General features: G+C 36.0%; 3 protein-coding genes and 2 long non-coding RNA genes across 9 annotated transcripts; 3 read left to right on the top strand and 2 right to left on the bottom strand.

Moving 5' to 3' along the window:
* Nucleotides 1-2,429: 2,429 nt before the first annotated feature.
* On the bottom strand, nucleotides 2,430-4,638 carry LOC110770029 (uncharacterized). The gene is made up of 2 exons (XM_088253991.1): nucleotides 4,386-4,638; nucleotides 2,430-3,932 (listed from the first exon to the last, which is right to left on the bottom strand). The coding sequence occupies exons 1-2, from the start codon at nucleotides 4,391-4,393 to the stop codon at nucleotides 2,633-2,635; spliced, it is 1,308 nt and encodes a 435-aa protein (XP_088110117.1). The 5' UTR covers nucleotides 4,394-4,638; the 3' UTR covers nucleotides 2,430-2,632.
* A 1,306-nt stretch (nucleotides 4,639-5,944) lies between these two features.
* On the top strand, nucleotides 5,945-7,717 carry LOC148294054 (uncharacterized). Of its 2 annotated transcripts, none has more exons than XR_015836614.1 (3): nucleotides 5,945-6,289; nucleotides 6,377-6,649; nucleotides 7,442-7,717. It is a non-coding gene; the product is annotated as an uncharacterized LOC148294054 (long non-coding RNA). The 2 variants fall into 2 exon arrangements; XR_015836615.1 differs by having other exon boundaries at nucleotides 7,206-7,717.
* A 3,105-nt stretch (nucleotides 7,718-10,822) lies between these two features.
* On the top strand, nucleotides 10,823-12,569 carry LOC110747677 (uncharacterized). Of its 2 annotated transcripts, none has more exons than XR_015836613.1 (3): nucleotides 10,823-11,125; nucleotides 11,415-12,240; nucleotides 12,320-12,569. It is a non-coding gene; the product is annotated as an uncharacterized LOC110747677 (long non-coding RNA). The 2 variants fall into 2 exon arrangements; XR_015836612.1 differs by having other exon boundaries at nucleotides 12,313-12,569.
* A 1,114-nt stretch (nucleotides 12,570-13,683) lies between these two features.
* Nucleotides 13,684-21,812, bottom strand: LOC110771232 (uncharacterized). 3 transcript variants are annotated; one of them, XM_088255090.1, is made up of 6 exons: nucleotides 19,617-21,812; nucleotides 16,642-19,304; nucleotides 16,249-16,336; nucleotides 15,290-15,990; nucleotides 15,088-15,149; nucleotides 13,684-14,054 (listed from the first exon to the last, which is right to left on the bottom strand). In XM_088255090.1, the coding sequence occupies exon 1, from the start codon at nucleotides 21,537-21,539 to the stop codon at nucleotides 19,710-19,712; it is 1,830 nt and encodes a 609-aa protein (XP_088111216.1). In that variant the 5' UTR covers nucleotides 21,540-21,812; the 3' UTR covers nucleotides 13,684-14,054; nucleotides 15,088-15,149; nucleotides 15,290-15,990; nucleotides 16,249-16,336; nucleotides 16,642-19,304; nucleotides 19,617-19,709. The 3 variants fall into 3 exon arrangements, with proteins under 3 accessions (XP_088111216.1, XP_088111217.1, XP_088111215.1); XM_088255091.1 differs by having other exon boundaries at nucleotides 16,642-19,294; XM_088255089.1 differs by having other exon boundaries at nucleotides 16,642-21,812.
* Nucleotides 21,813-21,874: 62 nt separating this feature from the next.
* LOC110771033 (uncharacterized) lies at nucleotides 21,875-26,454 on the top strand. Its single transcript, XM_021975276.2, has 4 exons — nucleotides 21,875-22,680; nucleotides 23,693-24,471; nucleotides 25,225-25,401; nucleotides 25,903-26,454. The coding sequence occupies exons 1-4, from the start codon at nucleotides 21,958-21,960 to the stop codon at nucleotides 26,378-26,380; spliced, it is 2,157 nt and encodes a 718-aa protein (XP_021830968.1). The 5' UTR covers nucleotides 21,875-21,957; the 3' UTR covers nucleotides 26,381-26,454.
* Nucleotides 26,455-27,052: the final 598 nt, after the last annotated feature.

Below are 27,052 nucleotides of genomic sequence, written 5' to 3'. Positions count from 1 at the left end.
AAACTATCATATATATAGTTAATGGTGTGTTACACTACTTTCATTTCATATGTTTTTACCCCCTATTGTGAGCAAAAGTCTTCGAGATTAGTCCGTAATTGAGGAGTGATATTTTGATAATTTTATATACCAACTAATTTTCGGTCTAGTGATATTTCTTTTTTCAATATTGAATGATGTTTTAAGTTCAAAGCCCCCCCTCCCCTCCCTATTTACGAAGAAAAAAAATGATTTTATTTGCAATATTGTTTTCCTCGTCACACCCGTTTTCACATTTTCTAGCACATGTGCTTTTTTTTTTCAAAAGTTTTGGCTAAGCTTTAAGAAAATTGAACTTAAAGGTTTGCTTGGTCTTGTAGGCCATGTCACCTATACTTAATCAAGTTTTTTTTTTTTTTTTTGGTTATGAAATTAATTTCAGGTTTTTTTAAAAAAAATTTTAAAAAATGAAGATCACATCACATACGTATTATAATATTTAGGAGGTGTAAGATGAGCCAAAAGATGCAAATAGAATTTTCCGGATGCTTGTTCAACTCAAAGAAAACTTTGTGATTTGATTTCGAAGGTAGTTATGTGATTAAATCTTATCCAGTGAGCACATAAGCTTTCTTTTTCATGAGATGGTGAAATTAGGATAACTAAGCTATGGCAATGGTGCTATCAACTCAACACATCGCCATTTTCAAGAGTCGTTTAGCATTTGAAAGGAAAACTTCAAAGTTTGCAGGGAATCTTGAATATAAATAATTGATTTTTCAAACCACGATTTTCACTCATGCTTTTGAAATTATATTATAAATTAAATATTCAACAAGCAACACATTTTTGCTAAGGGATAAGCTTCACAGAATAGGACCAAAAATAAAATTTGTAACACTTGGGTAGAATTAACATTTTGCTAGAGATCAACTTCGCCACGTAATAAACTTTTGTAGACGACGACAACAATAAAACCCTAGTCAAAGTATTTTTCAGTGTTATTTTTTGTTTAATTTCCCTCAGAATTTTGTTTTTCTTTCTTTTCTTTTCTTCTAGATTGATGAGGAAAACCAATTTAATTAGCAAATGTTCAGACAAATCGCAATTGATTTCTACCACAATACCTAATGGTATGAGAAAGTTCAAAGTAGTCAACCAGTCCAAGCAAAACTGCCATGTGTATAACACATTGTCATTTGTTAGGTAATTTAAGTGAGAAAACTAACACATTTGGACATGAAAATTGAACTTGACCGTTTGGACTCTTCCATGACTTATTTTCCCACGTTGAATGAATTGTTGTCTCTTACATCTAGGGTTAGGGGCGGACAATTAACTTTCCGTTAAACCCAACTAACTCGACTTGAATGGTATTTCACACGCAAAAAAGAAAATAATAATAAAAAATCAAGTTATTTTTATGAAATGAAAGACCTAAACTTTCCACGATCAAAACATCAAATGGGAAACGTTTTAAAGAAGGAAAAAGCCAGCTAAGTACATTCAAAACAAAATTGAAATTTTCTTGAATGCTTATAGTATAGTACCTACCTATCAAATTGTTGTCTGCATTCAGATTTCAGAGGCGAAGTTCTACACGTGTCATTAGCATGTGAGAACCCCAGCTAAGCCCATTTTGCTTTAAACTCAGAAAAGAATTTATTTTTCCTAAGATGACCCAAAAGAAGAAAAATTGGAAATAAAATTGAAGGCCCAAAAGAAAATAAAATTGAAGGACCTAGTGTTATACCCAGTGGGCTTTCCTAATAGTGACCTAAGTCAGTGTTATGCCCATTGTAACTTTCCTAGTGGTAGACTTATGTTAAGCCTTACTTCAGTGTTTACTTACTGTATTGGTGGAAATATGAACAGAAAGCATAAACTAGCTGCAAATTAAAGCATTTCTTTTTCTTTTTGATGGGAAATATAGTACACTATTTTCAAAAATCTCTTTGTAAAAACTCTCCCTTCCCTTCCAATCCCAATCCTGGCATTGGGGCAAGTATTTTCCATCAAGGCTAACTAGTTCCAACTTCTAACCAAGCAAAACATCTAAAGAGTTTGACTGGTATATATAAACCAGACAAGAAACGTAAGAGTTTTAACTTGGAAAATTAGTTTAGTTAACATAAAGATTGGTACGCAGCATAAGTTCAATCAAGGAACAACAGTATATATACCATTATCAGCCGCTATCCCAATATAACATACTCCTCTCCAGAACATCAATGAATTGCCAAAGTTTAGGCTCATTATTTCATCCTTATGTGGGAAGAGAGACAAACCAACCTATGATTTTAACCTATAATGGTCTATGTTTTGTCAAAGTTTCTGATACCCGAATAAGTAGACACATTATCTGTAGAAACATTTTCAAGCTAGGAGAGTCGTGACAAGGCACACCTAAATTTATATATTTGGCCTTCTATATACTGCAAGATGCCAAGTGATAGGAATACAAAGTAAATAAATCATCATAGATAAAGGGAAAAATTCAAATGAGTGCTAGATATCCCATTAAACAGAATTAATGCCAGAAATTAAGGATGCAAGTGAGAAGGCATTTTCACCTCCTGCCATACGCACACAACCACTGAAATGCCTTCATGGTCGTCAAGGTGCAGCGATTGTCCACAGATGCATATTAATTTCACAGTGGTCCTTTTATCAACAGTAACAAAGCAGGATCCACTTCATCTTTCGACAGTAAATTCACTATCAACTCCATTGTTGATGCATCTGCAGAGAAACCCTTCTCCACCATTTGTTGAATAAGTACCGTCGCCTTTGATATCTCATTGTTATTGATAAGGCCTCTGATAATTGTGTTATAGGTGCAATCATCTTTAGAACAGCCTTTCTCATCCATTTCGACAAGCAACTTTTCTGCTTCACTTGTTAGGCCCGCGATACAGAGTCCATTAATCATTATAGTGTATGTCCTCACATTAGGTTGAAGTCCTTTCGATGATAAACCACAAAAGAGATCCCTTGCAGATTCATTTTTTCCAGTTATAAACAAACCTTCAATAAGAATATTGTAAATCACAATACCAATATCCAACTTCTTCGCTTCCATCTCTCCAAACAATTGCAATGCCCTAGAAAGTAGTCGGTTTTTACATAGGCCATCCAGTAAAATACAATAAGTTTGAGCATCTGGAAGCTGGCCAAAAGCTTGCATCTCGGAGAACAACTTTTGTGCATCATCTATTCTACCCACTTTGCAAAAACCATCCAGAAGAGTGTTATAAGTAATGGTATTTGGAACCAGTCCCTTATGAGACATATCCAGAAAAAGCATCCTGGCCTCATCAATTTTTTTATGCTTACAATATCCATTTATCAATGTACTGTAACTAACAACATTCATCAAGCCCTTGCTATGCATTAGTTCGAAAACTTTTTGTGCCTTGTCCATTTCTCCTCGCAAACAGAAACCATCCATTAGTGAATTGTATGTAACCATATCAGGTTCAATATCTCTTTCAATCATCATTTCGACCACGCCTTCTGCTTCCACGACCATCCCCTCCTTACAAAGTGTGTCTACAAAGACATTAAACGTGCAAACATCTGGAAAGATATTTTTACTCACCATGTCATTCAACAACCTTGTAGCTTCTTTCCACTCGCCTAATTTGCAAACTCCATGAATCAAAGAGTTATAGGTAATGACATTTGGGGCAATACCCTTGCAGATCATTTCTGAGAAGAGGTTTAATGCGTCATCAACTTGTGCATCCTTACAAAGACTGTCGATGATTGTGTTATAAACAACTAGGTCAGGCATGCAAGCTCCTTCCTCCATCTTCCTAAGCAACTGAATAGCAGCACTATTGTTACCTTTCATGCAAAATCCCTTTACTAGTGTGCCGTAAGTAACCACATCAGGCTGACAATTACCTCCCGCAATCATTTTGTTGAAAATTCCTGCCGCCTCCGCCACTCTATTCTTGAGAAGAAAGCCGTTGATTAGAGTGGTGAAGGTAAAGACATCTGGTTCAAGACCAAGTTTGAAGAATTTTCCCAATACAGATAAACTAAACCCCATTTGGTTTAGATGACAATAACAATTTATGAGAATGGTTAGGGTATAAACATCATGTCCAATTCTCGACACACCCATTTGGTTATACAATGAGATGACGGCCGAGTAATGTTTCAATTTCGCAACTTGACCCAATATTTGATTGAAACGAACAACTGAAGGCGGAGGACGCATTTGAAGCATTCTATCAAACACATTGAAAGCATCCTCAACAGTTGTGATTTTGGGTGAGTTGGCTGCTCTAGTTGGGTTCTTGTAGATTTGATTGGTTTAGAAGGTTGAGAGTGAAGGAAAGCAAAGTAATCGTTGGCGAAAACAACAACAGTGGAGTTAGAGTGAAGACAAGGCATACCTCTCCATCTCCTGCTGGTGCAATAAGAAGAAGAAGACGCCGCTATATTCCGCATCATCATCTTCAGCATCTCAGTGAGTCAGTGAGTCTCAGCCAACCTTCAACATTTGGGAAGCGAGACCAAATATCGAAAGGGAGCGGCGGAGCTCTCAAGTGCGTGGATGATGATCCAGTCGACAATGCTATGCTATGTCGGGAAAGGGTTGTGCTTTTCTTTTTTCTTCATTTTTACAAAGAATTTATTTCAGTGGGTTAATTGTTACCAGTGAATTAAATATTTCGGAATTATCTCGAATTCTCAATATATAAAGGAAAGGATGTCTTTTGACAAAAAAAAATTTTAAAAAAAAAATATATATATATATATACAGAAATTCTCTTATGCGGACATTCAGACGTTATTATCGTGCGGACGCAGTGTATTTTGTACTACCCCTCTCTGTGTTCCTGCCTATTTACAATAGGATCCGCACGATAATAACGTGCGGACATCCAGATAAGAGAATAACTGATATATATATATATATATAATCTTCCCAAAATCCACAAGTTCCGCGAGAGAACGCACACTTCATTTATTTCTCGCTCTCTTAGTCCTACATGACGACGGCGACGTTTTATTCCCCGTCTCCGAGCAACGTCGCAAGCTCATGGAAGCCCAATCCCTAGAGTTCGACATGAATCTCACCTTTAACATCCAACTCCAAGAAGCCCTCACCGCTAAGGGTGGAATCAGAAATTTTTTAATGGGTGGGCTAGCTAAAATTATTAGCTTAAAATCTAATTATAATTTTTTTTTGTATTTACATTTTCTATAGTTTTTCTAGAAATAAAAGTATACATTAAATCATATAAATCACATAATTGTAAACACACAAAAAATTGAAATTAGAGCCATATTATTCGCGAAAGGGTTTAGAAAAATGCTTCTCTTTTGGAGACAAATTAATAGAAATTTTTTAAAATTGATATTGGGATAAACTTTGACACCAAATACAAATGTGGAAGATCTCTTACTATGCATATTGGTACTGAAATTGTATATATATTTATTTATTTTCAATTAAAATATAGACTATATGTATATTTAATTTGTTTTTTTCCCAAACTGTCCCTGGGCTACAGCCAAGGGCAACCCTTGCCTTGGTTCCACCAGTGCTCGCCGCCTGTCTCGCTCTCCAACCATCTTCCTCCTCTACCCAACCACCCCCCCCCCCCCCCCCCCCCCCCCCGAAACGACGCCGTTCGGACCATCCCCAACTCCCCAACCCACGTCTCCCTCAAGTCCCAAGAACTCATAAGATGACCCAAAAGAAGAAAAATTGGTAATAAAATTGAAGGCCCAAAAGAAAAGAATAAAAATACACAAAAGCGGACCAAGTGTTATACCCAGTGGGCTTTCCTATGGGTATTATAATAGTGTATCTAAGAAAAATAAATAATAGGGACCTGAGTTAGTGTTATGCCCATTGTAACTTTCCTAGTGGTGGACTTATGTTATGCCTTATAGTAACTTCAGTGTTTATTTTTCTTATGTACAAGATAGGTGACGGGGGCTATTCTCTGGTGGGAACGTCATTTTGCGAACCTCTAAATCAGAACACCGTTGGATCAAATCTAACGGATGATAAGAAGCAAGTGTAACTGAAAGTGGGTAAAACCATACCACTGGAACGTGGCTTCCTCCCTCCAAAACAAACGCATTGTGCTCTTGAAGACCACAATATCTCCCTCCAAAAAAAGTTCTGTTTCTCTGTCTTTATTTGTCTCTCTCTCTCTCTCTCTCTCTCTCTCTCTCTCTCTCAAAGAACATGGTTTTCTTCTTTTTTCTGATTTGCTATTTTGTTTGAGGAAAGAGAGCTGTTCAGTTTTCTGGTTTGGTGATTCAAATAATACAAAGCAAGGTATTATCCTGATGAGCACATGCACTGTAATTCATTTTCTGTTTTCATTTTTCTGGTTTGATGATTGTGTTCTGTGCACTTGTGAAGACTTGAGGACCCATCTGGTACCAAAAAAACTGGTGCGCGTAACACCTTGATAGAATCGTTGAGCACAGTCGAAACTAGCATTGACTTGGAGGAAAAAGTGTTGGAGCAAATCGGAAACTAGAGTCGTCGTTTGAAAGTGTTGGAGCAAACTGGAAACTAGCGTTGAGTTCGAATAGTTGAGAAGACGAAGATCAAATTTGTTTGGGGTTGTCGCTTCAAATCGACGACAATATCATATTTGTTGAAATTTAAAAGCTCAAAATCAATTACGAGGTAAGCCTTTATTTATACTTGAGAAAATGTTTTGACCAAATATATGAGCATAATTTACGCTAGTTTGGATGTAGGTTGTTTAAAGTTTCAGTAGAGACTTCAAAAGGCCTCCTGGGTGTAGCATTTATATTCAGTAATAGGTTCATAGATTATTTCGTTTCAGACTCCACGATTTACTAATGTTGCATAGTCTAGTTGATATTTGTGGAAAATTTGAAGATCAAAATCACTTATGAGGTAATTGATATCTTGTATTTGTTAATTTTGGTATCCTGGAGGAAATGTTTTTACCGAATATATTTGCATAATTTACGTTATTTTGGATGTCGGTTGTTTAATATTTCACTAGAGACTCCAAAAGGCTTCGTAGATATAGCACTTGTATTCACTAATAGTTCATAGCTTATTTCGTTTTATACTTCATTATTTACTAATGTTTGATAGTCTATTTGATATTTGGTGAAAATTTGAAGATCAAAATCACTTACGAGGTAACTGATATCCAGTAATTGTTAATTTGAGTATATGGACATAATTTACGCTAGTTTGGATGTAGGTTGTTTAAGGTTTCACTAGTGACTCCAAACAGCTTCGTAGGTGAAGCACGTGCATTCACTAATGGTTCGTAGCTTATTTCGTTTCAGACTCGATTATTTACTAATGTTTGATAGTCTATTTGATATTTGTTGAAATTTTGATATTTCTGTGTTTATAATATTGTGGTTAATATACATTTGAATGCTCTTTAAACGCATGTGGCAATATTATTATGATGATGATATGATTTTCAAGGTTAAATTGCAAGAATTGTGAAATGGAGTCTGAAGCAGAGGTGAAACAGGAAGTTAGTGTGGAGTTCAAACCAAAACTAGGACTTGAATTTGATTCCCTTGAGGATGCGTTGAAGCTGTATGATCTGTATGCACTAAAAGCAGGATAATATTCACTGAGAAACTCTTTTGTATCATGGCATCATTGTGTATCATGCTTGTTGCATATTTCAGGCTGTCTATGAGGATTATGTATCATTATGGTTATCGTTATGCACCCTACAACACATATTCAACATCACTGTATCAAAACATTGTTTAGAAGATTGGATTTTCCGAAGAGCCAAGAAGAAGGCGGAGAAGAGGAGGAGTTGAAGAGATTTGTGTGGGGTTTTAGAGATATATCTGGCACATGCCCCACCCTAAAAATGTCAAAATAGTATCAGGAGAGTATCACAAAGGTATCATAAGGATGGTTTCTGGTTTCGACAGAACAAGTAAGAAATGTCGAGAATGAGAATAGCACAAAGATGTTTTCTGGTTTCCTTTCTTGTTATTACTTTCTATTTCTCATGATACATTTATACAAGTGTTATTAATTACACAACTTCTATCTGGGATTCCTCCATGAAACAAGGTCTCCATTAGACAAGGAGAGAAAGTCTTCCATGAAACAAGTATTCCATGAGACAAGTAGAAAAGGTGTAGGGAAAGTGTCCTCCATGAATTAAGGAGGGAAAGGTTTGGTCAAGTGTAGGGACTTATGTTTGGTCTTGGTGTTTCACATGACGACAACTCACATGATGACAACTCTTAAGTCATAGGATTCTTCATATGCTAACAAAAAAAAGGGGATTATGAATTTTATGAAAACAAATATAATCATAATCATATTACACATGGCACAACAAGAGATTAAAATCAAATCATATCAGTGTTTGTGACATAATATGTATATTAAAATTCCAAAATATGATAAACTGTTGATAATCTTTTCAGTCATTTATGACACTTTACATTTTTACTAAGGAGAATCTAGGGAGAAAATTAAGTAAAATTACATTTATGACACTCTACACTTTCCAAAACATGATTATCTTCAAATAAATACGCGAAAATATAGGGAGAAAATTTACGGTGTTTTTTTTAATCATTTTTTGTGAATTTTGTCAGTTAAACAAAAAAAAAAAAAAAAAAAAGATGACATGTGGTGCTGCAAGAGGAAGAAAATTGAAACTTTGATAAACTATTTGAATTTTTTTATGTGTAAAAATTATATTTTAAAGCTTAAAAGATAAAGAAAATGTCATAATGAGTTTGTGAGAATTTATGGTGATTGTGATTTTTGAAACTTAAACTATGAGGTGTGAAAACAAGATTTTGACTTTGGGAAATTTGAAGTAATAATTAGAGGAAGAGTTGTTGTAAAGTAGTGATCAATACTTTGTAAACCACTTTTTGGACTTGGGATACGAAGTATTGATGTTGAGAAATATGTATGTAATTTTTTGTTGTTGTATTTTTTCCATTTATTTTAATATTTTAAACGATTTTACAACAAAATATGATTAAAATATAACAAACGTAACACATGTCAGCACAAGGAGAGCCTAGCATCCCATCCATTTCCATGTGTCGGCAAGGTAAGCCGCCACCTGGCATCTCATCCAATTAACTATTTCTTTTTACTTCAAAATTGATTTAAAAATCGTTTATAATTCAAAAAATTCCCAAAAAATAATGTCGGGATTGGTATGACATTTTCTTCGAGCACGTACGTCAAATTTCGCCAGTGAATTCAAATTTTGATTCGATCCTTATGTGATCAAACAAACAATAGCTTAGGGTTTACAAAATATAGTTATGTTTTTATTTGCATCATTCACATTTAGGGATGACCCCCAAATTTTAATTTTAAAACAATTGTAAACCACTTTTTGGACTTGGGATACAAGTATTGGTGCTGAGAAATATGTATGTATATTTTTTGTATTTTTTTCATTTATTGTTATATTTTAAACAATTTTACAACAAAATATGATTAAAATATAACAAATATGACACGTGTCAGCAAAAGGTGAGCCCAACATCCCATCCACTTCCACGTGTCAGCAAGGGACGCCGCCACCTGGCATCTCATGCAATTAACTATTTCTTTTTACTTTAAAATTGATTTAAAATGGTAGAGTTTAGTGGTTAGGGGTTAGGGTTTGGGGTTTAGGGTTTTCATATGACAAACTTTTCATGCTATATATATGTGTGTGTTTTTATGCTATCAAAACATAATAACTTGGGATGGGTATTAAATAATATTCTGAATGTTTGTTGTAATTTTCTAATTTTCTAATTTATTTATTGTGAATTTTTGAAGTTAAATCATAAAAAAAAAGAGTGTATATGATAGAATGTTTTGATTTGTCTGTGAACAAAGTTGAGTTTTTATCATTGAGCTTGTATTTTTATAATTCAGAATTAGAATTTTGGAGCTTTAAGGAGAAGAGAATATATGAATTTTCGGTGTATTTTTATGATTTTTAATTTTTTATTATGAATTTTAGAGCACCCTGTGAGTATTTCTCATGTGTGGCCTTATAAGATGATAACACGTGTCATGTTTTTGTAATTTATTGTGTTTTATCTTAAACAATTCTTAAAAAATTATATAAAAATCAGAAAAATATACTACAAATTGCTACAAATTTCTTATGACACAACATTCGATTATGGAGATCTAAAATTATGATTTCATATATTTAAATTAATGAGAATCATTTGATAAAAGAAACAAGAGTGTATGTGAAAGAATGTTTTGATTCATATCTATGAACAAAGTTGAGTTGTTATTATTGATTTGCATTTTTATAATTTAGAATTAGCATTTTGGAGCTTTAAGGAGAAGAGAATATCACAAGATGTTCATAGGAATTTTCTATGTTTTTTTTTTAAATTTATTTATTATGAATTTTAGAAATTAAATTATAGAGAAATAATATGAAATGTAATAGATTGACACGTGGCAGAGTCTTGGACATTGATTTCTCCTTCCTTTTTTTTCGCTGCCGCTCTTTTTTTTGGGCGAAATTCTATTTTCGCGCTACCCATCTTGTTCCTAGGGGTGGGCATCAATCCGGCCGATCCGATTACACCGGCCGAACCGATTATATTGGTTTGGTTTGGTTTGGTTTTGACCAACGAAAAAGTCAACAGTTTGAAAAACCGATCCGAACCGGGTTGGTTTGGTTCGGCTGCGGTTTGAGTGTTTTTGAAACTGTCCTAAACCAAACCGAACCGATATAACTCCATTTAATATTAATTTTATTTAATATACATGTGTCAAACAACAATTGGTTAGTAGAAAGGCATATTATGTACCCTTTCACACCTAATTGGACCCCAAAAACATAACAAAACCAAGAAAACCCTCCACTACACTCACATTCGAAGCCTCTCTCTTCTCTTCTCTACAACTAAAACTCAAACCTAATCTGAAAAAAAAACCCAAGCGAAGCAGCCGCCAGATCTCATTATTAGCCTCAGCACCTCCAAGTTGTTGACCTCATCTCTTCCTTCTTCGAAAACCCAGTTGTGCCTCTTGGATCTTCCTCTTAATTCGCAGCTGCAAAACCATGTTTGAGATACTCAATGGGGCTTGGAGAAAATAGCTCATACCACTTCAATGATTCAATCCCACCCTCTTAGAACTAAGGTTTGTTTCAATTCTTGAATCATACCCAGTTTTTGTTTTTGTTTTGTTGTCTTACTCTGCTTTGTAAGATGTCAATTAATCAATTAGGTTTTGAAATTTCTAATTTGATTTGTATTAATCAATTATTTGTATTAATGAAAATATGGGATTGGGTCTGTCAGGGTGTGGGAAGAGCTGAGAGAATTGGGTTATGGAAGAATAAATGATTTGTCTTTTCATTGCACTAGTTTCCAAAAGGCTATTAATTTTTTATTATTAATACCTCACTTGCATGGTCCCTATGTTGTAGATTTTGTATTCAATCAGAGAGATGATTTCTGGAACGAGGCCATTAAACTTGCTGATTTGCACCACCTCAATGTGGTAGCTTCTATGGTGTTGTGCTTGATGGGCCGGGAGGTTCTGTGCCAACAATGACAGAGTATATGGTTAATGGCTCTCTCAGAAATGCCTTGCAAAAGAATAAGAAGAAATGTGTTTGTTTGGCTTTTTGTTCTTTGCATTAATTTGATAAAATCAGAATGAATGTTGTATCTGACTAGTTGGTATGTAATTTCCAATTGTATTAATCAATTGGGTATTGAAATTTGTTTGTATATGTATGAAAATATGGGATTGTATGTTGAAGTTTGTTGCTGGAATTTTGGATGAACTTTGATGAAAATGTTTATGTTTGTTAGGAGCAAGTTCAGTTTTAGGATTATTTGATGGAATACAGATGTTAACAGGTTTTGTGTTATTGTAAGCATGTTTTCTTTTATGCCTAAACCGGCCGAACCAAACCGCACCAAACCGGATATGAATGGTTTGGTTTGGTTTGGTTTTCATTTTGATTTTAGCTCAAATCGAATCACACCGGACCGTAAAAGTTTAATTGGTTCAGCTGTGGTTTGAGGGTGAAACCGGACCAAACCGGACCGTGCCCACCCCTTGTTCCCCTCATCCTAAAAAAATTGACGCTTCTTTTCTCTTTTCAGCCCCAAATTGAAACCACTTCCCTCCTCCTCTCTCCTTATATCTTTTCCAGACCCACTATATGCTCTCCCTCTCCCTCTCCTCATCTCTCTCTCTCTCTCTCTGTGGCTACATGCTCCAAGAAGAAGTATGATTGCTTTGTAAGTATCCATTTCAAGAATTCAATCTCTTATTTCGTATTTGGGTTTCAAGTTTTATTTTTATTTTTGCAGAATCTAGGTTGGTTTGTCTACTTTCTCCCTCTTCGTTCCAGTAACCCTCTCACTCATGGTTTGTATCAATTCCTAAATGCCAATTTGTTTTTTCTTTACATGTTTCTTGATTAATTTTTCTGTATTTGTTCTGAAAAAATGGGTATATTGTTGTTGGTTCATTGTATCTAGTTCACGATTTTGATAAATTTTCAACCATCTTAAGTAAGGTAATTGTACAGATTGATGGTAGAAAAAGTAGCAGATCTTGATAGTCCTTGAAAGTTTGTGAATCTCCTTTGTTTGATTGTGTTGTGATTTTTTTTTTTCCGGATAAGATGTGCTATGATTCTTTAGTGGCAGTATTATATGAGGAGAGGGTCTTGCAAATTTGGCACTTCTTGTAAGTTTCACCATCCTAAGCAGGGAGGAAGCTCTGGTTGCCTGCAAATTTGGTAACTATTATGTTGGTAAAAAAAACCATAAAAGAAAGGCTGATTTTCAACTCCCAAAAAACAGGCCACCTGCATGCTAAAGAAACCATAATGATGTTGCCCATCATTACACCTTGTCTCCCACCAAAGACATCATTAATACAAAAAATATTCCTCCACTAAAGAGGAAACCCAAGGCGCCGAAAGCATGTGCAGCTCCCCTATTTTCCTTCTCCTTTTCAACCATCAATTAATGACCATGCATGCATATTCCATACATTCATCCATGTGCTTTGCAAAGGGAAAAATACCAGCCGCATATCTTGACTTCACACTAAAGAGGGATTTCCAACAGATGTTGGGACATCAGAGGTTAACAACCACTTTCATACATTAAAATCATTTTCTTGTTCAATTTTATTCGAACTCATCGTTTCATTTACTTGTGTTATGTTGCTGGCTCATCTGCTTTGTTTTTTAAATTTTTGTTAAAATTTGCTAAACAGAGTATCAGAAGAAAGGTTTTTGGTTTCAATTATATGTCCTTTGTATTACTTACAACATAATGGTTGTTGCATCCAAGTTTTTCCATGCATGAATGCAAGATAAGGGTTTTGTAGTATGAAAACAACTTGTGAGAGCACATTGTTTAATATGGAGCACAGAACTATTGCTTTAGGTGTGAATTCCCAACTTAGCACGTAATGAATGTCTCCATCCGCTTTGGGTGTCTCCATTTTTTGGGCATCGTATTACACTATTAGAAATGCATTTTCATTTTTTTCTACAAGCTTAAAAATGGAGGCAAATCCTCCACCACATGCACATCAACTTTTAGATCCAAATTTTCATAACCAAGATTGGAGCTTAATGGAGCATAATGGAACAACTGACTGACACAGCAGAATGCCGGTTGATACTCTATTGACTGCTTTCGACTTCAAAAAATGGTTTCAGCTTCTCAGATTACTTTGGAGCATGTTTGAGTGTGTTTATCTGTTTCCCAATGGATTCACTATGGCTTCAACACAAGTACAGGCTAGTTTATGTCAATTTTAGATTAACCTTCAGTATCAGATATGAACATACATAAGTCTCACAAACGATTCAGACCAAAAAAAAAAGTCTCACAAACGATTGATTAAAATTCATCATGTGAAAATGTAACGATAACTACTCAAATGCAGGGTCCGTGCATTAAATCAAAGTCTTGCAAAAAATGCCTTTGTCGTATTAGGCTGCACAATACATTCACTATTCTGCGTCTTCTAGGTAGGGTGCATATTCTCAGTAACTGAAGCAGCCACATCTGTTTCAAAAGATGATGAGCTACAACAACAACAAAATATCGTTAAAATCCTATGAATTCCTTGTGGCATTTTGTTATCTTTTAAGTTGAAAATATAATTTTTAAATATAAAAAATTCAAATAATTTCTGAAAGTTCTATACTAACAATAATACCATGTTGAACATTATTACTCTCCCTTACAACAACTCTTTCTCCAATTATTACTTCAAATTTCCCAACTTCAAAATTTTATTTTCACACATCATAGTCGAAGATAATGTGCCATGGTGATGGCTCCCCTTACTAGTAAAGGAACTGGAAGGGAGGTGCTATCAGTACTGCTCTTGTTATCATTGGCAGATATCAATAAGTTTCTATAAATTTTTGGTGCATTTTTCTGATTTTTCATCATTTTTTTGTGTGAATTTTTTAAGTTTAAGATACAAAAATGAACCTGTGATGACACGTATTGCTACATGATACTGACACATGTCAAAAACTCTGATGATGCACCAATCTGACACTGCTATGTGTCATTCTCTTTAATTTATTAGTATTTTCCAATGCTTTAACTTCCAAAAATCATAATAAATTTATACAAAATTAGACACATTCACCAAAAAATCCTACAAACTTCTAATCACATTTCCTTCATCTTTTAAGCCTTAAAATATAATTTTGACATATACAAATTTCAAATAATTTCTCAAAGTCAAGTTTATTTCTATACTACCAATACTACTATGTTGACCACCATTACTCTCCCTTACACCATTACTCTCCCTTACAACAACTCTTCCTCCAATTATTACTTCAAATTTCCCAAAGTTAAAATTTTAGTTTCACAAATCATAGTTGAAGCTACCTTTTAGGATACTTATGAATGCCAAGAAGCCATCAATAATTTGTCAACAACAGGTGAATAGATTATCACTCTAGTCTATTTTATCAGTAATAACACGTGCATAATTTGTCAATATTGTATCAATAACCCATCAATAGTGTATCAGAAACCATTAGATTTATTAATCCAACTCCAACTGTACTAAAGGCTATAATGGAGCACGCTAACCATTTTGAGCTCAAAGTGAAGGACCAAAAGAAGGAGAGTTTGCAGTAGGAAGGCCTTGACCTCTGTGACAATACAAATAAAAGAAACGTAGGATCAACTGTTAACCTTATATCCAAAATCACCAGTATCCACAAACATACATGTACCCAAAAAAATTAGCATAAAATTTATGAAAAAACAATCAATAAGGAGAGGGACATACATTGCAGTGCAGCAAAGGAATCAGCCGATTTGAGAAAAGATGTGCCAAAGTCTCTGTTCTATTTTTTTAAGAAAACAGAAAACCTGTACACATCACAGTTTTAGATTGAGGCTTAAACTAGAAATAGAAAAACTCAAACACTACCCAAACATGAACAATATATCAAAATTACATAACAAACTAAATTAACAATTAGAAAACTAAAGGGATATGGTGGTGGTGGAGACAGCTTAGGTGGTCAAACCTGTTAAAACTTAAAACTGAATACAGATACAAAGTCATCAAATTGATGGAGAAACAAAACGTAAAAATGGCATAATTCACATTTTGCCAATACTTTTGTGCTAAGTTAGAGATAGTGTTTTCTCACCTTACAGCCATGTTTCTTAAGCTTTGAATTATCAGCAAAATATTGCATATTTATCTCATAATACTGCCCCATATCAACAAAATGCCCTTATTCATCTCATCTGTTGCCCAAGTCACATCGATAGTGAATAATTAAATGCATTTCCTGGCAGATACAAAGGAAACGGAGAAAAAGCAAAAAAGAAATATTGGTTCAGAAACTTACACAGAGCATTCTCTTTGTTGCCAAGTTTCAATCAAATGGGTTTCTGTAATTTCCATTAACATAAGACAGTTGGTAGGAAGTTGGAAGGTAAAGTCATCACAAACACCAAGAGATCTGATTCTCATCTCTTGTTACAACAACAAATCACAAACAACAGGACATCTGATTTAGAATCTCATAAACAATTGAGGAACAAACGCATATCCACATATAATCACTAATATTTCTATGTAAATCGAAAATATATAGAAAAAGATAATGATTTCGCATATAATTTACAATTAAATACACAAATATTTTAACCCTAAATCAAATTAGGGATATATAAATTGATTTTTCAAAAATTATAGAAAATAATTCTAGGAGGACGAAGGACATTTGTTACCTATGGAATAGAGGAAGGTTTGACGGCGAGAGAGACCAGTCGAAAGACAGAGCCGGCGAGAGAGAGATGGAGAGACAGTCAGGGTTTCCTAAATGTGAATGATGAAATTGCACGGGCAAAACTCAGTGTAGGTTCGCATTAAAAAACCAACAACTGAACTGAAAAGTGCCTAATTTGATCAAAAAATGGAACTTCAAGGGAATTTGACAGTCATAATTTACAGATAATTATACAATTAAATACCGAAAATATATACAAAAAAATAATGATTTTCACAGATAATTTACAATTAAATACCCAAACATTTTAACCCTAAATCAAATTAGGGACATAGAAATTGAATTTTCAAAAAACATAGAAAATAATAATAAGTGAAGGAAGGACAGTTGTTACCTATGGATCCATGGAGGAAGGGAGGCTCCCATGGAGAGAGAGCGCGAGACCGAGCGAACCAGAGAGAGAGAGAGAGACATCAAGAAAGAGAGCGCCGGCGAGAAAGAGAGCCGTCGAGGCCAAAACTAGTCTACGGAAAAACATATTACGATCCCAAACAACAACAAAAGCTCACTGAAACAGCAAAATACAGTAACAGATCCAAGTAACAGGGAAACAGGCCCAAGACAGAGCCAAGGCCCCTCACTTTACCTCCTACACTGGCGGGCAAGGAAGGCAGTCGTGAGAGAGAAAGAACACAAAAAATTAAAATTAGGATTTTATGAAATATATTTGAAGGTTAGAATTCTAAAAACTTAAAGATTTTCTTGGGATTCATAGATGTCTGAGGAGGCGATGTCGGTGTATGGGTACTATGTGCGTGGAGGAGGTGAAGGAGATGGGAAAAACGTGAACAGTAACTGTTATCAACCCTAACCTAATCGCCACTCACAGAGAGAATAAACAGGTGAGGTGAGAGAGAGGAGAATTTGTCTGAGAGGAAAAAGAGGGAGTCCGAAAAAAATAGGCGCGATTAGATGGAAAAAGGCGGGATTAGAAAAGGCGTGCCAGGATACGTGCCTTAAGGGGAAGTGCAGCGTACCCATTTCTATTGTAAGCTCTCTTTTTCTTTCCAGCCGTTGAGATTACTTTGATGGCTGAGATGAAGCAGCAAATAGGGGTTCGCAAAAAGGAGTTCCCACCTGAGCCGCGGCGAACTTATTTTATGGGTACCTCTTTCGGTTGTGAACTCTTTTTACTTGGACTTTTTTGGGCCTGCGTGCTCTCGTTGTCTAAGTTCTATTGGTTTTTTTTTTTGCCACATAAAAACAAAAAAAACACGAAAAAAGAGTCAATTTCAAGTAATTCGAGTGGAGGAAAGCTTCATTGTTATGGGAATATATATGTCTACTTTCTCAATTTCAATCTCACTCATTACATAAGTCACGATAAGTGAGATATATAGTGTTGATATATCGCCAAGTACGTAGATAAATTATTCTGCAAACAAGGAGTATTTAGAATTAAACTACATCAATGGTTCGATTCTCACTCTCCTATATACAAAAAACTAATTTATGAGAGTGCCTAACCCAATCCTGTATCTCATGCATCATAAATGCTCGCCAAAGTTGTCTATTTTGGCCAGACACAGAACACAAACGAGAACAATTCCAAGGTTATACTTGTCAAAGCCTAACAACAATAATTTGCTGTGTATACATTTTTATGTGCTGCCGGACCCGGATATGAAGAGATATGAAACACACTGCAAAAATACCACACCGACCTGATAACTGTTAATATCTAGAAAGCATGAGCATGTTTTGGACAATGGCCTCATGTTTCATAAGGACCAAGGGTTGGCCAACTAAACGAGAGAAAACCACAACATGGGGTGCAGCTAAACTCAAGTGTAGCATTTAGAAAGTATCGGATTTTCATGTGCTGAGAGGGACTAAAGGTCTTTCGTATTGGAGATGAGCATATTCAGTCACTTCAGTAGTCCATTGACACGAATGAGAAAGGAAATGATGACTTCCAATCCCAAGCAAAATTGCCATCTGCATTGCAAACAGCTCAAGCACATAACACCCTGTCAACATACGTTTAATAATTCATAATTGGAATCAAGTAATAAGACAATGACATGTTTACATAATCAGAATCCGTAATCAGACGCATCCACAACAATGGCACGTTCACTAATCCATTATCGGAATCAAGCACACTAAGTTCAATCAAGGAACAACAGTATATATACCATTATCAGCCGCTATCCCAAAATAACACACTCCTCTCCAGAACATCAATGAATTGCCAAAGTTTAGGCTCATTATTTCATCCTCAAACTAGAAGCCATTAGTATATATATTATACATTATGTGGGAAGAGAGACAAACCAACCTTTGATTTTAAAAATCCTCTGTAGATAACTAGACGCATTTGAATTTTGAAGTCAATGTCAATTGATTTAACCTATAATGGTCTATGTTTTGTCAAAGTTTCTGATACCCGAATAAGTAGAAACATTTTCAAGCTAGGAGAGTTGTGAGAAGGCACACCTAAATTTATATATTTGGCCTTCTATATACTGCAAGATGCCAAGTGATAGGAATACAAAGTAAATAAATCATCATAGATAAAGGGAAAAATTCAAATGAGTGCTAGATATGCCATTAAACAGAATTAATGCCAGAAATTAATGAAACAAGTGAGAAGGCATTTTCACCTCCTACCATACGCACAAACCACTGAAATGCCTTCATGGTCGTCAAAAGGTGCAGCAGTTTCAAATTTCATTGTCCACAGATGCATATTAATTTCACAGTGATCCTTTTATCAACAGTAACAAAGCAGGATCCACTTCATCTTTCGACAGTAAATTCACTATCAACTCCATTGTTGATGCATCTGCAGAGAAACCCTTCTCCACCATTTGTTGAATAAGTACTGTCGCCTTTGATATCTCATTGTTATTGATAAGGCCTCTGATAATTGTGTTATAGGTGCAACCTACTGTAGAACAGCAGCTTGACACCCGATGACGACAGCGACGACGTTTTATTCGCCGTCTCCGAGCAACGTCGCGAGCTCATGGAAGCCAAATCCTCTGTAGATAACTAGACACATTTGAATTTTGAAGTCAAAGTCAATTGATTTAACCTATAATGGTCTATGCTTTGACAAAGTTTCTGATACACGAATAAGTAGACACAATATCTGTAGAAACATTTTCAAGCTAGGAGAGTCGTGAGAAGGCACACCTAAATTTATATATTTGGCCTTCCTATATACTGCAAGATGCCAAGTGATAGGAATACAAAGTAAATAAACCATCATAGATAAAGGGAAAAATTCAAATGAGTGCTAGATATGCCATTAAACAGAATTAATGCCAGAAATTAAGGAAACAAGTGAGAAGGCATTTTCACCTCCTACCATACGCACAAACCACTGAAATGCCTTCATGGTCGTCAAAAGGTGCAGCAGTTTCAAATTTCATTGTCCACAGATGCATATTAATTTCACAGTGATCCTTTTATCAACAGTAACAAAGCAGGATCCACTTCATCTTTCGACAGTAAATTCACTATCAACTCCATTGTTGATGCATCTGCAGAGAAACCCTTCTCCACCATTTGTTGAATAAGTACCGTCGCCTTTGATATCTCATTGTTATTGATAAGGCCTCTGATAATTGTGTTATAGGTGCAATCATCTTTAGAACAGCCTTTCTCGTCCATTTCGACAAGCAACTTTTCTGCTTCACTTGTTAGGCCCGCGATACAGAGTCCATTAATCATTATAGTGTATGTCCTCACATTAGGTTGAAGTCCTTTCGATGATAAACCACAAAAGAGATCCCTTGCAGATTCAGTTTTTCCAGTTATAAACAAACCTTCAATAAGAATACTGTAAATCACAATACCAATATCCAACTTCTTCGCTTCCATCTCTCCAAACAATTGCAATGCCCTAGAAAGTAGTTGGTTTTTACATAGGCCATCCAGTAGAACAGCATAAGTTTGAACATTTGGAAGCTGGCCAAAAGCTTGCATCTCGGAGAACAACTTTTGTGCATCATCTATTCTACCCACTCTGCAAAAACCGTGCAGAAGAGTGTTATAAGTAATGGTATTTGGAACCAGTCCCTTATGAGACATATCCAGAAAAAGCATCTTGGCCTCATCAATTTTTTTATGCTTACAATATCCATTTATCAATGTGCTGTAACTAACAACATCCATCGAGCCCTTGCTAAGCATTAGTTTAAAAACTTTTTGTGCCTTGTCCATTTCTCCTCGCAAACAGTAACCATCCATTAGTGAATTGTATGTAACTGTATCAGGTTCAATATCTCTTTGAATCATCATTTCGACCACGCCTTCTGCTTCCACGACCATTCCCTCTTTACAAAGTGTGTCTACCAAGACGCTGAACGTGAACATATCTGGAAAGATATTTTTACTCACCATTTCATTCAACAACCTTGTAGCTTCTTTCCACTCGCCTAATTTGCAAACTCCATGAATCAAAGAGTTATAGGTAATGACATTTGGGGCAATACCCTTGCAGATCATTTCTGAGAAGAGGTTTAATGCGTCATCAACTTGTGTATCCTTACAAAGACTGTCGATGATTGTGTTATAAACAACACGGTCAGGCCTGCAAGCTCCTTCCTCCATCTTCCTAAGCAACTGAATAGCAGCACTATTGTTACCTTTCATGCAAAAGCCCTTTACTAGTGTGCCGTAAGTAACCACATCAGGCTGACAATTACCTCCCGCAATCATTTTGTTGAAAATTCCTGCCGCGTCCGCCACTCTATTCTCGAGAAGAAAGCCGTTGATCAGAGTGTTGAAGGTAGAGACTTTTGGTTTAAGACCAAGTTTGAAGAATTTTCCCAATACAGATAAACTAAACCCCATTTGGTTGAGATGACAATAACAATTTATGAGAATATTTAGAGTACAAACATCAGGTCCAATTCCCGACACATCCATTTGGTTATTCAATGAGATGACAGCCGAGTAATGTTTCAATTTTGCAACTTGACCCAATATTTGATTGAAACGAACAACTGAAGGCGGAGGACGCATTTGAAGCATTCTATCAAACACATTGAAAGCATCCTCAACATTTGTGATTTTGGGTGAGTTTCTCATTGGCTGCTCTAGTTGGGTTCTTGTAGATTTGATTGGTTTAGAAGGTTGAGAGTGAAGGAAAGCAAAGTAATCGTTGGCGAAAACAACAGGAGTGGAGTTAGAGTGAAGACAAGGCATACCTCTCCATCTCCTGCTGGTGCAATAAGAAGAAGAAGAAGCAGCTATATTCCGCATCATCATCTTCAGCATCTCAGTGAGTCAGTGAGTCTCAGCCAACCTTCAACATTTGGGAAGCGAGACCAAATCTCGAAAGGGAGCGGCGGAGCTCTCAAGTGCGTGGATGATGATCCAGTCGACAAAAACTTTGTTTCGATGAGTTTCGAATTAGATTTCCTTTCTAATTGCATTTAACAATGCTACGCTATGTCGGGAAAGGGTTGTGCTTTTCTTTTTTCTTCATTTTTACAAAGAATTTATTTCAGAGGGTAAATTGTTACCAGTGAATTAAATATTTCGGAATTATCTCGAGTTCTCATTATATAAAGGAAAGGATGCCTTTTGACCAAAAAAAATTAAAAACAAATATATATATATATAATCTCCCCAAAATCCCGAAGTCCCGCGAGACAACGCACACTTCATTTATTTCTCGCTCTCTCAGTCCTACATGGCCAGCAGCGCGTCTTCCGATGACGACGGCGACGACGTTTTATTCGCCGTCTCCGAGCAACGTCGCGAGCTCATGGAAGCCCAATCCCTAGAGTCCGACATGGATCTCGCCTTTAACATCCAACTCCAAGAAGCCCTCGCCGCCTCTCTCGCTCTCCAACCATCTTCCTCCTCTACCCAACCCCCCCGAAACGACGCCGTTCGGACCATCCCCAACACCCCAACCCACGTCTCCCTCAAGTCCGAAGAACTCATAAGAACGGAGCAGGAATTTAAAGACGGCGAAATCGAAATGCGGAAAGCCAGAGAGGATCTCAACCGTCGGATTCACGATGATCAGGTCGCGAGGGAGATCAAGAAGATTCCAGAGGACGAGTGGCAAGAGTCCGGCGAACTCTTCGCCAAACCCTTCGGCGAAGGCTCCTCCTCGTCGTCGTCGACGAAGAAGGTCGAGAGTGAGAGCGTGTTCAGGCTCTACTTCAAGGGTTTGGTGAGCGAGGAAATGGTTGGAAATGAGAGAGTGGTGCTGGCTGGGGTTGGGGTTGCGCTATGCGACTCCAGGGATAATTTGGTGTTCGAGGTTTGGAAACCCCTGATCGGGAATGGGATGAGCAAGAATGGTGCCCAGTTGAAAGCCTTGATTGAAGGACTTAATGCTGCTCTTGCTTTGGACTTGAAGCGCATCACCTTTTTCTGTGAGAATTTTCCCATTTTTCAGTTTGTGAGTTGCTATCTCTTCTCTTCTCTGCCTCGTTTCGGTCTATTGATGAAAAATAGTTAGGCTAATTGTGGGTTTTGCATTTTAATATAAAAATTCCATTTTTTAAAGATATACTGATGAAATTCGATAGAGCGGGTTGTATATTATCTGTTGTGGACAGAGATTATACATTTTCTCTGATAAATTTTAGTTGGGATTTCTCAGCATTTGTTTAATTTAGTTGCTAGTATTACACCACACTAGCATTAAATTGATGCCGATGTGGACTAATTAGCTAGGACAGGTGTCAAGATTATTTAAGTTAATTTTTCTTTGTTGTCATATGGCAATGTATGTAAAGGCATTCTAGCTTCTGTTGGAAGAGATGATATCATTATCATATTGAATGAAATTACAGAGTTCTTCACTTCTTTGTTTCTCTCTTGCTCTCTAACCCTATATTCTTCAATATTTTAGCCTTCATTCTACTGTAGTTCTGTGATATTTGAATGAATCCATGACATCTATCATAATTAGCCTTCTATCTTATATATATGGTTATGGACGCTATGGTTTACACTGACCATGAAAGAGACTCTTGTGAAAGAGGTCTAAAGGAATGGAACTTACTATTATATTAGTGTATACGATGTTGTAGGTTTTGTGAATTAATATTGTTTTTCCTGGAACAATAGTGAACATTCAATTTTCAGATATACTTGATGAAATCTGATAGGGCAAATCGTATATCATCTATTGTGGACAAAGAGATGCATTCACTTTGAGAAATTTTACTTGTGTCTTCTCAGCATTTGCTAAATTAGTCTGCTATCTTGTATTTAAATTGACCATTAGAGAAAGTCTTGTGAATAAGGTCTAAAATAATGGAGTTTATTATGACATTTATGTGTGCAATGTTGTAGTATTTGTGTTGAAACCAAGAATATTGGATGAACTTGTCACTCTGCTACGGTCTATTTACACCCATGAATAGAGCTTGTTGAATTTCTGACGTTATATTTTATGTATGAAGGTTAATGGTAAATGGCAAGCAAAGCAGCACAAGATAGCAGTGCTTGTCAATCAGGTTAAGAGCCTTCAAGGAAAGTTTACACTTTGCAACCCAAGGCTTGTGCCCCGAAATCATATTAAATTTGCATTTAAACTTGCAAGAGATGCAATAGTGTCTCAATCTCAGACCAACCAACCTGCACAATCTACCACTTGTAAGAATGTGAATGAGACTTGTGTGATATGTTTAGAAGATACTGATGTTATTCAAATGTTTTCGGTTGGTGGCTGCCTGCATCGGTATTGCTTTTCTTGTATGAAACAACATGTGGAGGTGAAGTTGCTTCATGGGATGATTCCTAGATGCCCTCATGAAGGTTGTAAGTCTGACCTTAGTGTTGACAGTTGTGCAAAATTCTTGACACCTAAACTTGTGGAAACAATGCGCCAACGCATAAAGGAAGCTTCAATTCCTGCTGCGGAAAAAGTTTATTGCCCATATCCAAGGTGCTCCGCTTTAATATCAAAACGTGAGCTTTTAGAACACTCCAAAAAAACCTTGAGGGATGTGGAACTATCAGGAATTAGGAAATGCATGAAATGCAACTGCCTTTTCTGCATCAACTGTAAAGTCCCTTGGCACAAAAACAGAACATGCTCTGACTATAAAAAGCTGAATCCTTATCCCCCAGAAGAAGATACAAAGCTAAAGTCTCTTGCCTCAAGGAATCTGTGGCGTCAGTGTGTGAAATGCAACCATATGATTGAACTTGCTGAAGGTTGCTACCACATGACTTGCAGGTATTTAGTCCCCATTTTTTGGAGTTTACCCCTCATAATAACTTTTCAAAATTATTTTGAGTAAAAAAATATGTGAGGGAACAAGATTTGTTTTAGACATTTCAATCTACCTCAGTCATTGAAGGTGTTGTATACGCTAATGATGTCCTAACTAGAAAACAAAAAGGCCATTCTTTTGGCTCTAGAAAATAATCTGCTTGCTCCAGTTTCCTAAGGAGTGGATTTAAAAAAATAAAAGAATAGCTTAAATTCTGTAATGAGAGTTTTGAGTTGACTTGCTAGTAAAAGTAGAGGGCATGTGGAACACAGATTCGAAATTCGAATCTTGTGCATTGAGTGATCATCATACGATTTTTTTCAGCAGTAATTTAAATGAGGAAAGAGTTAAGACAATCTATGTGTTTTGGGAGTTGAGAAAATTCTTATTTTTTGACATTTAGTCTTAACCATCAAGAGAAAACATGTGTGGAAAGAGCGCTTGAGGAAAATGGTAAAAATCAAATGTAGATCAAGTTGAAGACAGAGAATGGGAACGGGTTGACAACCCTTGATTTGGTAAATGTTATGATAATATAAACCCAACTAAGAGGATCGTTGACTGGTGTTTTGTTGCCCAAAGTTGTTGGGAATCTGGATTTTATCAGTATTATTGTATTGTAATTGAAATTTTGAAAGCTGTTGTACTTCAAGTTTGCGAGTTACTGTATTTATGTCATCTTAGTATTCATCCTAATGCGTTTATTTCTTTTGCAGATGTGGGTATGAGTTTTGTTATAATTGTGGAGCTGAGTGGAAAGATAAGAAGGCAACATGTTCTTGCCCCCTATGGGATGAGGGTAATATTTTGTACGATGAAGATGAAGATTTTGATTCAGAGGATGTGACAGAGTCAGATTCAGAGGAGTATTCTGACTACGAATATCTTTTACCGTAACATCCCCTCTCTAAAGTCATTCCCTCAAATTTTCTCCGAATGGAAAATATTCAATAGTATTTATATTAATATGTTGTGTAAAGTATCAAACGGTTTGTGGCAAAAAAAAAAAAAAAAGGAGTATCAAATGGTTACTGCTTGCTCAAAAGGTTTTCCCATCTCTTGATTACTGTAAAGAAAGGAAGGAGAACATTACAGTTTGAAAAAAGAACCTACATTATAGTTGACAAAGAGAATGTGCACATGATGACTATGATGAAGACACAAGGATGAACAATTGTGTTTTATAATTTTATATGTTCGTATCAGTGTGTGTGTTCGTGTTTCAGATTGTGTACCATCCTTGGGAATCTGCATTATTATTTTTATATTGTTCTAATTGTGATTGAAAGCTGTTGAAGGTCATTCCACCTGAAAGAAAAAGATGCAGATCAAGTTTGCAAACAACTGTTTATGTGATCTTGGTACCCATTCTCATGCTTTTATTGCTTTTGCAGAAATGTGGTGCCTGAGTTTTTCCGTGACAGTGGAGCTGAGTGGAATGTCGAAAAGGCAACATATTCATGCCCAACATCAGATGAAGATGATATCTTGTCTAATGAAGATGGAGACTTTGAGGAGGAGGAAGAAAAGGATGAAGATGAGGAAGAAGACGAAGACGAGGAAGAAGACGAAGACGAATATGAAGATGAAGATGAAGATGAAGTTGAGGATGAGTTTGAGGAAGAGAAGCAAATATTGTCTGCTGAAGATGATGGAGATTTTGATGAAGAATATGAGGAAATTCAAGAGAAAGAGGTTGGGGATGACATTCAGGACGAAGAGGAGGAGGCGGTGGTTGAAGAAGGTGAGCATAACTTGTCTGCCGAAGACGATAGAGATTTGGATGAAGAATATGAATATGGGGAATATGTGGAGGAGTATTGTGACTCTGACAGCGAGTGCTATGACTCTTATTCAGATTATTCATTGTAACACTATAATACCCACTCGAAAGAATTTTGTGTTCACTGACTTGTTGTCCATGAGGTTTTCCGTTTGATGATCCATCTGTTCTGCTCTAATTTGTTTTGATACCATTAAAGGAGAGGAAAAAAATGAAGATGAGAAAGACGAGAGTTGAGAGGTAAAGAGAAGGGGAGGAGAATTCAAAACAGAAAATAGGGTTTTTTGTGTGTTATGTGTTTAAAATCTAATTAACAATTATTGCATATTAATTAATTAATTAACGAATCTGATTATAAATAAAAATATGATTACAAATAGGTCATCCGTCATCTAGTGATATTTTCGTGTCCAACTTAGAAGATACTGAATTTTGAGTTTAGGAAAGTCAATATTCCATTCCAAGTCATTTGCAAAAGTGCTGCTTAATGGTCAAAATTAGTCAAAGTAATCTCACGAGAGATTATAGAATAGTAGTATTATGGTCACGTAGTATAACTTGTTACCTTAAATCTTAAGACTCGATTTCCAAGACGCTCTTGGTCTCTTCCTTATGTAGCAAGTTTCCACTCCTTTTTGCCTTCCCCTGCACGCTTTACCAATATGTGAGTTTTATCACTAAAGGATCCATTTTTATGGGTCTTTTGTGTTTTTGGTTTGGAGTTACTGGGTGGTGTTTTGGTCATTGCCATATTGATTTTG

The sequence above is a fragment of the Prunus avium genome, chromosome 6 (assembly GCF_965620075.1).
Source record: "Prunus avium chromosome 6, drPruAviu1.hap1.1, whole genome shotgun sequence".
NCBI lineage: Eukaryota > Viridiplantae > Streptophyta > Magnoliopsida > Rosales > Rosaceae > Prunus > Prunus avium.
The sequence above is the reverse complement of the archived record's forward strand: the minus strand, read 5'-3'. Positions and strand labels throughout refer to the sequence as shown.